Consider the following 17,243-nt stretch of genomic DNA (forward strand, 5'->3'; position numbering starts at 1 on the left):
GTGTATTCCTTCCATCTTCTTTTGATGTTTCCTGCATCATTCAATATTTTGCCCATAGAATCTTTCAATATTGCAACTCAAGACTTAAAGTTTTTCCTCAGTTCTTTCAGCTTGAGAAATGACGAGTGTGTTCTTCTCTTTTGGTTTTCTAACTCCAAGTCTTTGCACATTTCATTATAGTAATTGTCTATGTCTTCTCGAACTGCTCTTTGAAATCTTCTGTTCAGCTCTTTTATCTTGTCATTTCTTCCATTTACTCTAGCTACTGGCCACTCAAGGGCAAGTTTCAGAGTCTCTTCTGACATCCATTTTGATCTTTTCTTTCTTTCTTGTATTTTTAATGACTTCTTGCTTTCTTCATGGATGATGCTCTTGATGTCATCCCACATTTCTTCTGGTTTTCAGTCATTGGTGTTCAGTGCATCACATCTGTTCTCTAGATGGTCTCTAAATTCAGGAGGGATATATTCAAGACCATATTTTGGTTCTCATGGACTTGTTTTAACTGTCTTTAACCTTAAGTTGAACTTGCATATGAGCAGTTGATGGTCTGTTCCACAATCAGCTCCTGGCCTTGTTTTGGCTGAAGATACTGAGCTTTTCCATCACGTCTTACCACAGATGTAGTCAATCTGATTCCTATGTATTCTATCTGGAAAAGTCCATGTATATAGCCACTGTTTGTGTTGTTGAAAAAAGGTATTTGCAATGAATAAGTTGTTGGTCTTGCAAAATTCTATCATGTGATTTCCAGTATCATTTTTGTCATCAAGGCCAAATTTTCCAACTACTGGTGATTCTTCTTTGTTTCCAACTTTTGCATTCCAGTCTCCAGTGATAATTAAGACATCCTGATTGCATGTTTGGTCAAATCAGACTGCAGAAGCTGATAAAAAAATCTTCAATTTCCTCATCTTTGGCTTTGGTAGTTGGTACATAAATTTGAATAATAGTTGTATTAACTGGTCTTCCTTGTTGGAGTATGGATATTATCCTATCACTGACGGCATTGTACTTTAGGACAGATCTTGAAACAATAGTATCTTAGTGTTGTTTAATTTGCATTTCACTAATGACCAGTGATGGTGAGCACATTTCCTGTGTATATCCTCTACCTCCTTTCGTGAAGTATCTGTTCAAGGCTATTGCCCATTTTAAAAAATTAGGTTGTTGATTTATAGAATTTGTTTATATATTTTGGTTACAAGTCCTTTGTCAGTATTCTGTGAATTATTTTTCCCCTCACTCTGTAGCTTGTCCCTTCATTTTTTAACAGTGTCTTTCAATGAAATCTTATTATTGAGGTATTATTTCTTTAATAATTAGTGGTTTTATGTTCTATCCAAATCTCCCTACCCCAAAGTCATGAAGGTGTTTTCTTCTTGAAGTTTTGTGGTTCTGAGTTTTATATTTGGGTTTATGATATATCTTGAATTAATTTTTGTGTATGTAATGAGATAGGGTCAAGGCTCATTTTTTTTCATACAAATAAAGCTGTCCCAGCAACATTATTTAAACAGGTTCCTTTTCCCATTGAATTGACTTAGCACCTTGCTCAAAATCCATGTGTCTATTCTTAGTATAGCTTTATAGTAAGTCTTAAAGTCCATCGGTGTCATATTAAAATTTTGTTCATCTCTCGCAAGATTGTTTCAGCTATCGTACACCCTGTGTACTTCTATATAAATTTTAGAATCAGCTCATTAAAATCTACAACAACAAACACAAAGCAACCCCACTGGGATTATGATTGGGATGGTATTGTATCTATAGATCAATTTAGGAAGGTTGGATATTTTAACTTTATTGACTCTTTCAACCCATGATCATGATATAGCTCATTTATTATTTAGGTCTTCTCTCAGTAATGTTTCATCATTTTCACTATACAGGTCTTGCACATCTTTCATTAGCTATATGCCTAGGTATTTTATGTTTTTTGGTCTGAGTCTTGAGTTTTTTTGTGTGTGGGAAAGTTTTAATTATAAATTAAATTTGTTTAATAGATATTGGTTTATTTAGATTTTTTTAGTTCTTTTATCACTTTTGTTAATTTGTGCTTTTTCAAGGAATTTGTCCACTTCATATAAATTGTTTAATTTACTAAATATTATTCTCACTATGTGTTATCCTTTCCATGTCTGTATGATCTGTAATGGTGTACCTTTTTTGACTCCTGGTGTCAGTAATTTGTATTTTTCTCCATCAGTCTTACTAAAAACTTCAGTCCTTTCAAAGAACCAAATTGTGACTTTGTTAATGTTCTCTGGTATTTGACTATTTTAAGCAATTTTCAACCCTTATTTTTATTTTTGAACTTCCTTCTGCTTACCCTGGACTTACCTGGCTCTTGTTTCTCTACTTTCTTGTGGAGAGATCATGTTGTTGTTGTTGTTAGGTGCCACTGAGTCCACTCCAACTCATAGCAACCCTATGTACAACAGAATAAAACACTGTCCAGTCCTGTGTCATTCTCACAATTCTTGCTGTATTTGAGCCCATCATTGCAGCCACTGTGTCAGTCTATCTTGTCAAGGGTCTTCCCCTTTTATTGCTGACCTTCCACTTTACTAAGCATGATATCCTTTTCCAGGGAATGGTCCCTTCTGACAACATGACCAAAAGAGATGAGACAAATTCTGGCCATTCTCACTCCCAAGGAGCATTCTGGCAGCACTTCTTCCATGACAGATCTGTTTGTTCTTTGGGCAGTCCATGGTATTTTCAGTATTCTTCACCAACACCACAATTCAAAGGCATCAATCAACTCTTCTTTGGTTTTCCTTGTTCATTGTCCAACATTCACATGCATATGAGGTGATTGAAAATACCATGGCTTGAGTTGTTGTTGTTATGTGCTGTCGAGTCAGACCCGACTCATAGTGACCCCTCCTTGGGTTGCTGAGGCAGTATCACTACAGAAGTAGATTGCCCAACCTTCCTTCCGAGGGGTGGCTGGTGGGTTTGAACCACCAGCCTTCTGGTTAGCAGTCAAGTGCCTTTAGCACTATGCTGCTTGGGTTCGGTGCATCTTAATCTTCCAAGTGACACCTTTGCTCTTCAACACTTTAAACAGGTTTTTTCTGCAGATTTGCCCAATGCAATATAACATCTACTTTCTTGACTGCTGGTTCCATGGGTGTTGATTGTAGATCTGTGATGGTTAAGTTTGTGCGTCAACTTGGCTAGGCCTGGTTGAGTGGCTAGGCAGCTGAATGCAGTTATTTCCCATGGTGAGATTGGTAATTAACTCCATGGTGGAATCGATTAGAGCAGCTGAGTAGCTGCTTTGGGTATGTGGCCTGCTCCCTGTATATAAGAAACAGCTTTGGGAATGGTCTCTAGCTTATAGCACACTTGAACCCTGCATGTAGACGTGTCATTATTCAGCAGCCTGCCATAGTTTGCCAACCTTAGGACTTTCAATGGACTTGAATGAATGGCCTGCTGTGTGGTTTGATAACATCAAGACTGTGCCTTTTTACTTGTCAACCTTGGGCTTGTCAGCCTCAGTAGCCAGCAGCTGAGTGAATAAAAGCCTCTAGCTTCATTGGGCTGAGAGAAGGAGGCAGAGCTGAAGCCCAGGGTTGAGGGGCTTGCACCCAGCCCCTAGAGCAGTGTTTCATTCTGCTGTGCATAGGGTCGCTTTGAGTCGGACATGACTTGATGGCACCTTTGAACTTAGACTTAAAGCCTCCAAACTGTAAAAGAATAAACTTTATTTCTTCAAGCCATCCCATTTGTGGTATATTCCTGTCAGAGCAGTATAGGTAACCAGAACAAGATCCAAGTAATATGAAATCTTTGACAATTTCAATCTTTTGTCCATTTATCGTGAAGCTACTTATGGGTCCAGTTGCAAGGATTTTCATTTTCTTTATGTTGAGGTGCAATCCATACTGCAGATTGTAGTCTTAAATCTTCATCAGTAAGTGCTTCAAGTCATCTTTACTTTCAGCAAGCAAAGGTGTGTTGTCTGCATATCACAGGTTGTTAATGAGTCTTCCTCCAATCCTGATGCCATGTTCTTCTTCATACAGTCCAGCTTCTTGGATTATTTGTATATAGATTGAATAAGCAGGGTAAAAGGATACAACCTTGACACACCCCCTTCCTGATTTTAAACCATGCAGTATCCCCTTGTTCTGTTTGAATGACAGACTCCTGGTATACATACAGGTTCCTCATGAGTATAAGTAAGTGTTCTAGAATTCCCATTCTTAGCAATGTTATCCATAATTTGTTAGGATCCACACAGTTGAATGCTTTTGCGTAGTCAATAAAGTGCAAGTAAACATCTTTCTGGTATTCTTTGGTTTCAGCCAAGATCCATCTGACATCAGCAATGATCTCCCTCGTTCCACCTCCTCTTCCAAATCCAGTTTTCATTTCCTGGCAATTCCCTGTCAATATACTGCTGCAAACATTTTTAAATTATTTTCAGCATAATTTTACTTGCATGTGATATTAATGTTACTGTTAGATAATTTCCACATTCTGTGGGATCACCTTTCTTTGGAATGGGTACAAATACGGATCTCTTCTAGTCAGTCAGCCAGGTAGCTGTCTTCTAAATCTCTTGGCATAGCCAAGTGAGTGCCTGCAGTGCAGCATCCATTTGTTGAAACATTGCAATGGGTATTCCGTCAATGCTTGGAGCCTTGTTCTTCGCCAATTCCTTCAGCGTAGCTTCAGCTTCTTCCTTCAGTACCATTGGTTCTTGACCCTACGCTGCCTCCTGAAATGGACAAACGTCGACCAGTTCTTTTTCTGTACAGTATTCTCTGTACAAAATTGTCCTTCGATCTGCTTTTGATCCTTCCCACATCATTCAATATTTTGCCCATAGAATTCTTCAATATTGCAACTTGAGGTTTGAATTTTTTTCTTCAGTTCTTTCAGCTTGAGAAATATTGAGCATGTTCTTCCCTTTTGGGTTTCTAACTCCAGGTCTTTTTGCATTTTATTATCATAACTGACTTTGTCTTCTTGAGCTGCTCTTTGATATCTCCTATTCAGCTCTCATGTACTTTTTTGTGTGCAAGAGACATAACCAGTTTATGCTACTAAGATTTGGTGTTTCTTTTTCCGTTTACACGTAATTTTTAGCTCATAGCATTTTTCTGTGTTCTAGTTATGCCAAGGACAAGTTTATGTAGTTTTGCCTGTTCGAGTTATTGTCCTCTCAGTTTTTAGAATGTGTGGGAGATTTGGGTTTAGGCAACTGCCACTACCCTCCAGTCTCTGCAAGTCTCCAATATCAGTATTTTAAAGGCTCTAAGATATTGATATTTAAAACTACCCAAAAACCCACTGCCGCCGAATTAATTCCGACTCACAGCACCTCTAGAGAACAGAGGAGAACTGCCCCAGAGCGTTTCCCAGGCTGTCAATCTTTATGGAAGCCGAATGCCACATCTTTCTCCTGAAGAGCAGCTGGTGGAGTCCAACTGCTGACCTTCTGATTAGCAGCTGAGCACTTAACCACTGCACCACCAGAGCTCCTATTTAAAAACCGTATTAGAAAAATTGGCCAATGATGTGCCCAGGCAGTTTTAAAAAGAATACAAATTACCTGTGAATGTATAAAATGTCTTCTCAATCATTAGTAATCAGTGAAGTGACAATTAAAATAATGGCAAAATAGTTTAGTAGTGGGAGAGGAAGATGAGGCAGAAGTAGACGTGAGTTGGTCATCGCTGAGGCCGGCTGATGGGGACATGGGTTTAAGCATACTGAATCCCCTGTTTCCTATACTTTTGTGTATGTTGGAACTTTTGCATAATGAAGAGTTAAGCAATTATTTGGCTGAAGTAATATCATAAGCCACACACTCTGGTGTTCAAAGGATGTAACCTGTTTTTCTACAACTCAGCAGTCCGTTTTAGTCTACCTGGGGGAAATGGAGGCGTTTCCTTGTCATGTCAAAATCTACAATAAATTCCTCAGGGGCAGGAGAGAGGGCTAAGTGCTTGGGAGTCACCCAGGCCCCTCTGCCTCGATTTCCCCCTTCTGGTGGCAGCTCCATATCATCGAAGATTGCTAGGCCCTGGGCTTGGTCCTGGGAACAAGGCCGGGTCCCGCCTGCCTGGTGTTTTTCCTAGTCTTTCTCTCTCATCGCCCCCCACCCCCCACCTCCAGGATGCAGCCCAGCGAGGACAGGGCCCAGAGCCCCCAGGTGAGGTGGGTCGGGAAACTTGAGAGGCGGGTAGCTTTCTGGGGAGCACTGGCCATACCTGTCTTCAGGCCTGACTGCCCCTTCTCTGCCCCATGTGTCCCCCATTTCCAATCCCCACATAGCACTGTCCCCACCCAGACTCCTGGGCCTCACAGGCACCCCCTTTTCCCCAAGGGGCCATGTAAACCTCCCCTCTTCAAAAGTTCCTCCATCTCCGATGACCCTCCCCATCTACACCCCTTTCCCTTTCCTCATTGCCTGTCCATCACCCGCCTCTCAGTGGGGGCAGGTTCAGCCCGTCTCCATGTCCAAGCCTTCAAGGGTGGGGAAGGTGGACGGTGGGGGAGGGGAGCTGGTGAGCTCTGGCCCCACAGGGGTGAGGGCCATGCTCTTCTCCTCCCAGCTGTCTCTCACCCCCAGTGGCAGATAGCACTGGGTGGTCCAGTCAAGGAAGAGCCCCAGGTCTGATGGGGGCGGAGCCCCAGGTCTGATGGGGGCGGAGCCCCAGGTCTGATGGGGCGGAGCCTCAGGTCTGATGGGGGCGGAGCCTCAGGTCTGCTGGGAGCAGACCCCAGTTTGTTTACTGACACAGCAGCACTGGGGCTTAGCAGCTATGTCGCTGGTGGTGACAAGGGGAGACAGAGGCTGAGCTACCAGGTGTGCACAGCAGAGAAAGCCCAGCCTGGTAGAGTCTGCCGGGAAGAGCCCCTGAGGCCATTGCCGGGCTGCGCCGGTGACGCCAGGTGATTCCAGACCCTGGATTCCGCTAGTAGACTCTGGTTTGGGGTGGAGAGTGCAGACAGTCACAGCTCCGTGTAGTTGCAGTATGGATGCAGCCACCCTGCCTTCTCGCTGGGGGTAGGGGGACGAGAGCATGGAGCTCAAAGGGGAGGTTACTGTTATCCTTAGGTCCTGCGGGTGGGGCCCCAGGAGGGCCTGTGAGGTGGAGTCAGGCCAGCCCCAAGGGTCCTGGCCACACATTCTCCTCTTGCCTCCCATGGCCCTTGGCCCACTAATTCTGGTGCCTTCTGGCTCCTGGCATTTCATGGTATGTGCCAGGCATCCTGTGGACACCAGCTGGGTGGCCAGGTGGGCCCTGGAAGGGGCATGAGGCTCGGCCTTTGGACCAGAGATGGGACCACTGGCAGCCAGGGCCAGGTGAGAGCAGAAGGGCTGGGAGTAAGTCCGTGCTCAGGTGAGCCCCGGCGGTCAGCCCAAGGAGCCACGTAGGCGAGGCCAGGAGGTCTGCTCGGAAAACAGGGGCTGACCTGTGGGCTTGCCAGGCCCGTGTCCAACTCACTCTTTGATGATTAGTTGTAATTGCCTTCAAAGTAAGAAAAGGCAATTATAGACCAGTTTACTGTCACGTAGATTATAACTACCGAGTGAAGTTAATCGATTCTAAGCATTCATGAAAAATAATCCCGATCGGATGGTGTTGATGCCAGAGATGCAAGGATGACTCAGCCTGTCACCTCGTGACAGACCGGAGACAAAGCACGTGGTGATTTCATGGACAAAGGAGAGCAGCCGGAAGAGTCACTATTTTTTCATGATAAAAACTCTTAAAAAGAAAGTGCCCGTGGTATTGTAGAGAAGGAAATGCATGAAGGTGGACAGTCCCCACGGGTCAAATAAATGGTTCTCTGCTTGTGTTTCTTTCATGCACCCCTGGTGTCTCACTCTCTTAGGTGGTGTTTAGAGTTTATAAAATATACATCTGCAAGGCAGGAGCAAAGTCTGAGCCGACACCTGCCACCTCGGGACCTGTTGTTACAAACTGGCAATAAATAAACAAAAACGGGGGTCCCGCAGCTACGGATTTGTGCTGGGGGACAGGAGGAAATGGCAGAAATGCGAACAGAAGGCCTGTCTGCCCCTTTCTGTGGGGGTTTCATGGATGCCTCCAGCAGCTGACCTCAGTGTTCCCCTTCTTTCTTCTAGTCTCTCAATGGCTTTGCTCTGGTGGTGAGCGCGGAAGGAATGATATTTTATGCATCAGCTACGATCGTGGACTATCTGGGCTTTCACCAGGTAAATGAAGGGGAAATGTCTTTTCTTTCTGTGAACTTTGTAATTGTTGTCCTTGTAAATGTTTATTCTAGTCAAGGTTTATGAGTCATCCAAATTAAGCTTTTCCTATCACTCACCTTTCCTCAGATAGGAATTTCCTCACACCTCTAGCCTCAGTCCAACGTTTTTCTCATGATCCATGATCAGGCCTTGGTGAGAAGAGTAGAGAGCGTGCAGGGTATCCAGATGTGATGCTGGGTGATGGTGTGGAGATCTCGTGGGGTGTCAGGTGCTGTGCTGGGTGAGAGATGTGGCGAGTATGTGGGGTGTCTGGGTGCTGTGCTGGCTGAGGGCATGGTGAGTGTACAAGGTGTTCCAGCGTGGTGCTGGCCCTGGGCTTCTCACACTTCTGTGGGTGGCCCGTCACACCAGTGGAGTGACGCTCTCCTCCAGCACTGTCCCATTCTGCACCTCCCTGGTTGAGGTCTTCAACTTCAGATGTTTGGTACATTCAGGACATAGTTATGTTCTGCAAAGATAATCATTGATATCTATTTGGCACATTACCCAGTCCAGCCCAGTTGGATGATTGTGGACCTCGGGCAGAGAGCTATCAAATACCAGGACCGAGGAAAGTAACTCATCCATGGAACAAAGCAAACCAACCCCACAGCCATCTCGTCGACCTGACTAGTAGTGACCCTGTGAACCAAGCCCACTGCCATCCTGTCGATCCCAACTTATAGTGACCCTATGATCCAAAACCCACTGGCATCCAGGAGATCCCAACTCATAGTGACCCTATGAACCAACTCCACTGCTGTCTAGCTAATCCCAGCTCATAGTGACCTATGAACCAAAACCCACTGCCATCGAGTCAATCCTAACTCATAGTGACCTATGAACCAATCCCACTGCCATCCGGTCGATCCCAACTCATAATGACCCTATGAACCAAACCCCACTGCCATCAAGTCAATTTCAACTCATAGCAACTATCATAGAGTTTCCAACGCTATAAATCTTTATGGAAGTACATTGATTCATCTTCCTCTCACGGAGCAGCTGGTGGGTTTGAACTGCTGACTTTCTGATTAGCAGCCATGTGACTTACCTACTGTGCCACCAGAGCTCCTTCATCCATGGAAAGGATGCCATTAAAAAACAATCCTACCTACAGCCCAGGAATGGATAAGGATGCTTTTCTCTGCCTGGCCTCTGGGAGGGAAAAAGACCTTTCTCATGAGTAATTGAGAGCTTGAGGTCTAAAGTCCAAATTTGCAGTACTGCATAGTGCAGGCCCCCCAAATCTGGGATTAGCCAATTGTGAACTGATGAACTCTCTAGGGCACCCCATGAAGTAAAAAGGTGACCATTTAACTACACTGCCACAAGCCCCCTTGTGGTGGTTATGTTTTTGTGTCAACTTGACTGGGCCTGACTGAGTGGCTGGGCAGCTGGTGGTAGTTATTTCCCGTGATGAGACTGGCAATCAACTCCATGGTGGGATCTACCACAAGCAGCTGAGTAACTGCCTTTGGGATGTGGTCTGCTTCCTGTATTTAAGGAGAAGCCTTGGGAATGGTCTCTAGCCTTTGGCATGCTTGGGACTTACAGTGGACTTGAGTTAATGGCCTGCCATGTGGATTAGTAACATTGGGACTGTGCCTTTTTCCTTGTGAACCCTGGGGCTTCTCAGCCTCAGCAGCCAGCAGCTGTCTGAGTGAAGAAACACCTCTAGCTCCAGTGGGCCAGGAGCAAGAGGCAGAGCTGGACCCCAAGGTTGAGGGGCTTTCACCCAGCCCCTAGAGCCTGGCACTTTGAACTTGGACTTAAAGCCTCCAAACTGTAAGAATAAACTCCTGTTTGTTGAGGCCATCCCATTTGTGGTATATATTTCCTGTCAGAGTGGTACTAGGTAATCAAAACACCCCTGCTCCCCCAAAATATTCCCTCTGAGGATGACTGTGTTTTCATAATACTGAATGACTCAGGAAACATCAAGAGAAGATGGAAGGAATACATAGTCACTATACCAAAAAGAATTGGTCGACATTCAGCTGTTTCAGGAGGTAGCATATGATCAAGAATCAATGGTATTGAAGGAAGAAGCCAAAGTTACACTGAAGGAACTGGCAAAAAACAAGGCTCCAAGAACTGACAATGCCCACTGAGATGTTTCAACAAATGGATGCTGCACTGAGGGTACTCACTCAGCTATGCTAAGAAATTTGGAAGACAGTTACCTGGTCATCTAACTGGAAGAGATCCATATTTGTACTCATTCCAAAGAAAGGTGATCTCACAGAATGTGGAAATTATTGAACAATATCATTATAAATCACATCAAGTAAAATCTTGCTGATGATAATTCAAAAACAGTTGCAGCAGTATATTGACAGAGAACTTCCAGAGGTGCAGGCTGGATTCAGAAGAAGACGTGGAACGAGGGATATCATTGCTGATGTCACATGGATCTTGGCTGAAAGCAGAGAATACCAGAAAGATGTTTACCTGTGTTTTATTGACCATGCGAGGCATCTGACTTAACAAATTATGGATGCCATTGGGAAGAATGGGGATTCCAGAGAAATTAATTGTGCTCATGCAGATCCATTTATGAAACAAGAGGCAGTCATTCGAACAGAACAAGGGGACACTGCATCGTTTAAAATCAGGAGGGCAGTGTTTCAGGGTTGTATCCTTTCACCCTACTTGATCAATCTGTATGCTGAGCAAATAATCTGAGAAGCTGGATTACATGAAGAAGAACGTGGCATCAGGATTGGAGGAAGACTCATTAACAAACTGTGATATGATGAAAAAAGACCACGTTTACTGGTCTGATAGAACCTGGTGAGACCCCCAAGACTATGGCCCTTAGTTACCCTTCAGGTCTGGAATTAAACTCACTCCCATGGCTTCCAGCCAAAAAGTGAACAGTATATAGGGTGAAAATTTACATCAGGTAGATACACTCCTTGGAAGGATCAATCCTGGGAGAACAGAAGGGTATTTGCACAGGGAGACAGCTCGGGGGGCAGGAATGCATAGCAAAGAAGGACTCAGAGAAGAGGTAACTACAGGGAGTAAGTGGGAAGAGAGCTGTTATACTGTGGGGAATTGTAGTCAATGGCATAAAACAAAATGTGTATGAACTACTGTATGGAAAATGAATTTGTTTGTAAAATTCCTCCCAAATCACAATAAAAATAATAATAATAATAAAAACCACCTGTGATATGCAGATGACACAACCTTGCTTGCTGAAAGTGAAGATGACTTGAAGTACTTACTGATGAAGATCAAAGACTGCAGCCTTCAGTATGGATTACACCTCAGCATAAAGAAAACAAAAATCCTCACAACTGGACCCATATGCAATATCATGATAAGCAGAGAAAAGACTGAAGTTGTTAAGGATACATTTTACTGGAATCCACAGTCAACACCCATGGGAGCTGCAGTCAAGACATCAAGTGATGTATCACATTGGGCAAATCTGCGGCAAAAGACCTCTTTAAGCAAGAAGACAAGAGATGGTTTATATAAAACCCTGAAAGAAAATTTCCAACCAAGAATTTTATACCCGACAAAACTGTCCCTCAAATACGATGGTAAAATTAGGACATTTCTAGATATGCAGAAATTAAGGGAATTTATTAAAACTAGACCAGTCTTACAAGAGATGCTAAAGGGAGCCCTTTGGACAGAGAACCAATAACAGCAAACAACAACTGACCATTAACACACATGATGCCATAACCCAGAAACCAACCCAGTTATAGAAGTATCCAAAGTAAATAAGCCTATGAGATTGTAAACAGAGAACCAGAGACATCAATTGACAAATGAAGACAACTACAAACCAAAAAGGGAAAAAACTGTGCAGTTACAGAGCTTCTAAGTGGTAGGGAAGTTAAGACAACTACAAGATACAGTGGACTGTTCTAAACTTGGGAAAAAATTATAAATGACAGGTTAACCTCAAAGAAAAATGATAAACCTTCACATCAAAATAAAAAGAGAACAAGCACAAATATTTAAAAAGTGCTAAAACAATATCAGTGAAGGAAGTGATAACAGGATTCAGTCACAGAAGGACCGATACAGTATTAGTTCATTATTGTAAAAAGTCAAGGAAAGGTTTATATATGGAAGGGAACTTTGTTGGTTACCAGGGGTGGGAGGGGAGGGGAGGGAACACTGTGGAAAAAAAAAAAATGCATTGACCCATGTCACTTTAGTTTTGTGTATTTCATTGTACATGAAAATGCATTTTTAAATAAATAAATAAAAGACCACTTTGAAGTGTTAAAAAGCAAAGATGTCACTTTGAGAACCAAGGTGAGCCTGACCCAAGCCATGGCATTTTCAGTCACCTCATATGCATGTGAGAGCTGAATGATGAATAAAGAAAACCAAAGAACTGCTGCCTTTGAATTGTGGTATTGGCGACGAATTTGGATTGTACCACGGACGGCCAGAAAAATGAACAAGTCTGTATTTTGGAAGAAGTGCAGCCACAGTGCTCCTTAGATGTGAGGATGGTGAGACTTTGTCTCACGTACTTTGGGACAAGTTATCAGGAGGGATCAGCTGATAAAGTGGAGGGTCACTGAAAAAGGGAAGACCCTCAAGGAGATGGATTGACACAGTGGCTGCAGTGATGGGCTCAGACACAGCAATGACTGTGCGGACAGGGCAGGATCAGGCAGGGCTTCGTTCTGTCATTCACAGGGTTGGTATGGGTTGTAACTGACACGATGCCACCTAACAACAAAGCAACAACAACAATGGAAGATGAACTCACAATTAAAAGTGATAAATACACAAGGAAAATGGACTATAGGCAGATCTGCAGACAAAATACGTAAGGACCCGACACTCTCCCTGAAGAACAAAGCAAAATTCTTTTGGAACTAGAAAATTATGTTTACAATGATGAAGGATTAAGGAAGCACTATAAAGAAGATGCAGCCTATGATGAAAAGAAGGTGGATGAGAGAAAGAAAAAATAGAACTTCAAAAAACAAAAAAGACAATCTATCAGTCATGGTTGAGTAAAATATAGAAACCCCACCATAATTTGCACAGAATCAGTTTAATATGAAGATTTATCAACTAATAATGTGGAATTGGAAGGAGCATGGTGATGCAGTTGTTAAGTGCTCAGTTGCTAGCTGGAAGTTCATTGGTTCAACCCCACCAGATGCTCAGCTGGAGACAGATGTGGCAGTCTGCTTCCATAAAGATCACAGCACTGGACACCCTGTGGGGCACCTCTGGTCTCTGTCCGTTAGTGTCGCTTGAGTTGGGATTGATTCATTGGCAACTGGTTTGGTTGGTTTGTTTCTTTGAGGTGGAGCTGAAGTCCCTGGGCGGTGCAGATGGTTGATGTGCCGGCAGCTGACTGAAAGGTTGAGGGGTTGAGTGCACACACCGCGGCCTCAGAGGAAAGGCCTCATGGTCCACGTCTGAACACCCAGCCACCGAAAATCCCGTGGAGTGCAGTTCTTCTCTCACTCACACGGGGTCGCCTGAAGTCGTGGCCCACTCTTTGGCAAGTGGAAAACTGGGAATGTGGAATTAGCAATACAGGGGCAAGGAGAACTCCGAAGACCCACCCAGTGAGAGAGAACCAGAGGGCCCCTTCCTCCCACAGTGCCCTGAGTGCCCTCTGCCAGCAAAAGGGAGATGTTGGCAAGACCCAGGATCCAAACAGCGGTGGAAGGTGGTTTGGAGACCACGGGCGATGGCTTGATAAGTGACATATGCAGTCATTACAATTAAAGTCATTAATTAAATTAATTCAATTAAAGTCCTAGAGGGATGCGTGAAGTACAAGGCAGGAGAGAGCGAGATCTGAGAACTGTGGGCTCCTGGTGCCTGAAGGAGAAAAAAACCAAGTTCCTCCTCAGAAAGTGTGAGTCCTCTGTCTCCAGCCACTGAGGCAGATACAGCATTTGATCGAATTTCCAGGAAAGCCATCATTTTGAACAATTTCCAAAACTGAAATACTTATTGCTCTACTGGTAATGCTACAGAAGTCATTCATCCCACGCCTGCCTTGGCGTTGAATTCTGACCACACGAGCCCTTGCCTTGTGAGCTACAAGGGCCAGATGACTGTGCCTCCCCATCCCACTGACACTCTCATTAATGACACTGGTCTTTGGAAGAGAGTCCTTTGGCTGTCATTCACACACTGGACATTTCCATCCAGAACCAGCCTTCCCCAGTGTCCACTTTAAGTGCAGCCGATTGCCAGAGTGCTCTAGAGCCCACAGGGAGGTGTTGGGCCCTCAGTAGGACCCCCATGGGGCATGGCCAGCATGCAATGAAAGTGAATCAATGCAATGTATGTCCATGACCTTCCTGAGGCATGTTCAATGGCCGCCATGTTGGAGGCACAGCATAGCATTTAGAACATCACTCAGAGCTATGACCCCTGGGTTTGAGACTGGGCTTGGCCATCTTTGCAAGTTATGTGGCCAATCTGTGCCTCATTTTCTTTATCCACACAATGGACATAACAATAAGATCCACCTTCCAGGCTGCTGCTGGGGCCAGATGAGATACTGAGAATAGAGTGCTTGGAAGAGTACCTAGTAGCTGGTGACACTCCACCAGTGGCATCGCCACCACCACCATCACCTCCACCATCACTACCTCCACCAGCACTACCATTACCACTACCACCTCCACCACCGCTACCTCCACAATAATCACTCCCACCAACACTAACATTACCACTACCACCTCCACCACTACTACCACCAGCACCACCACCACCAGTACCTCCACCATCATCACCAGCTCTACCACCATCACCTCACCACCACCATCACCCCCCAACACCATCACTCCTACCATCACCTCCTCCACCTCCACCATCACCACCATCACCATCACTTCCACCACAACCACCACTTCCACCTCCACCACCTCTTATCACCACCATCATCACCACCATCACCCCACCACCACCATAACTTTCACCACCACCACCACCTCTACCACCATCATCCCACCACTACCTCCTCCACCACCACCACCTCCACCATCACCACCACTACCTCTACCACCATCACCCCACCACCATCACCACTGCCTCCTCTACCTCCACCACCTCCATAACCACCATGATGACAAGAGCCACCATTACCTCTACACCACCTCCACCATCACCACCACCACCACCATCACCTCCTCCACCTCCATCACCACCATAGGAGAGCCACCACTATCTCTATCACCATTGCTGTTAGCACTACCCCACCACTACCATCACTTCTACCATCACCACCTCCACTATCACCATCACCAACAAAAACGCCATCACCACCACTATCACTACCATCATCATGATCACCGCCATCACTACCTTCACCGTCACCATAACCACTACAACCACCATCACCACAATCCCTACAACAGAAGAGAGGCAGCCTAAGATTATTCTCTTGTGGCTGCTTATTGGATTTGTGGTTGTGACATTACAAACATTTGCCAAGTATCATGTCACCATTGTCTATTGCTGACATACTTTTTCATCTCCCGATTCTGCACCCAATCTTGAGGGCTCCTGTTTGCTGAAATGATGGCTAACGAGCCTCTTGTTCCTTACAGTGTTTGGTACAAGCACTTGGAGTAATGGGGTTGAGGCAGCCAGCTCTGTTCGTAAGTCCCTTCCCCTCTGTTCTAGTCTGCCTGTACCCTCGTTGCAATGACATCTACTCTTGATATGGCTTTGTTTAGGCAACAGCCATACACACTGCATTAGTAAAGATCAGCCTGGATTCACTGCCTGCCTCACTGTCTGCTCCCAGCCCACCTGAAGCCCATCACTTGGCTCACAGGTACCACCCAGTGCTGGTCAGGTAGCTGGGTCCCATAGCACAACACGCAGAACAGCACATTCTTTGACTTCTGAGCCGGTGGTCTCATGTGCAGGTCTGAATCTAGAAGAACTAAGTTGCATGTTCCACCTTTTACTACTCAGAAGCCCTTTTCCTTCCAAGCAGTCTAGCCTGAGTTTCCCGGTGATTCTTCACACACAGCAAGAGCCTTAGCCATCCCTTGCTGGTCCTCTCACATGACACAGGTGGAGGGGAAAGGTTTGTACTGAGCAGCTTCGAGTCCAGGTCTGACCTGGCTGATTGGCTCTTTCCTTTCTTTGAAATTGATTATTTTCCCCCAAGCCTTACAAGTAAGATGGTTCTGCTGTTTATTACAAAGGAATTGCTTCCAAATGCCGTTAACTCAGGCACTGCCTCTAGTTTATGCAAAATTATTTCACGGAAACATTAGAAAAGCTTTGTGCTATTGTGAGCTTCTTGTGCAAAATGCTTCACACGAAGTCAGGAAGCAATTCTTTCCGATCACAGCCCAAGTCCATTGTCTCGGTACCTTCACATTCAGTTCTCTTTGTGACGAATAAATGGGCGCCTAGATGTATATTTCAGTTGCTAGTGACATTTATTGCTTTGGGAAGTTGTCCCTTCTCTTCTCTCAAAGGTCCACAGTTCAGGGAAGCTGTCCTCGTGTGAACCCGCCTGGACCGTCACAGCTTGTTGACCGGAGCAGTTAAGAATCCCACAGTTTTGTACACAAAGGGAGAAGTGACCACTGCTGGATAATACTAGGAGTGCTTTTATTCTGACTCCGTATGTAATGGTTTAAAATCAGGAAGGGAGTGTGTCAGGGTTGTATTCTTTTACTGTACTTATTCAATCTGTATGCTGAGCAAATAATCCGAGATTGTTGTTGTTATTTGCTGTCGAGTCGGACCTGACTCATAGCAACCCCTCCTTGGGTTTGCGAGTTGGTATCATTATGGAAGTAGATTGCCCAACCTTCCTTCTGAGGAGTGGCTGGTGGGTTTGAACTGCCAGCCTTCTGATTAGCAGTCAAGTGCCTTAGACACTAAGCTACCAGAGCTCCTAATTATCAGAGAAGCTGCACTATATGAAGAAGAATGTGGCATCAGGATTGGAGGAAGACTCATTAACAACCTGTGATATGCAGATGACACACCTTGCTTGCTGAAA

General features: G+C 44.7%; 1 protein-coding gene across 1 annotated transcript in view; it reads left to right on the top strand.

The window, feature by feature from the left end:
- The window catches only part of LOC103209902 (aryl hydrocarbon receptor repressor-like), a 156,163-nt gene that overhangs the window by 136,477 nt on the left and 2,443 nt on the right, over positions 1–17,243 (top strand). Inside the window, 2 exon segments of the mRNA XM_007955804.1 lie at positions 1,277–1,304; positions 8,123–8,212. Coding sequence (XP_007953995.1) covers positions 1,277–1,304; positions 8,123–8,212 — 118 coding nt within the window.

The sequence above is a fragment of the Orycteropus afer genome, unplaced genomic scaffold (genome assembly GCF_000298275.1).
Source record: "Orycteropus afer afer isolate SDZICR_OR568_19922 unplaced genomic scaffold, OryAfe1.0 scaffold00541, whole genome shotgun sequence".
NCBI classification, from domain to species: Eukaryota; Metazoa; Chordata; class Mammalia; order Tubulidentata; family Orycteropodidae; genus Orycteropus; species Orycteropus afer.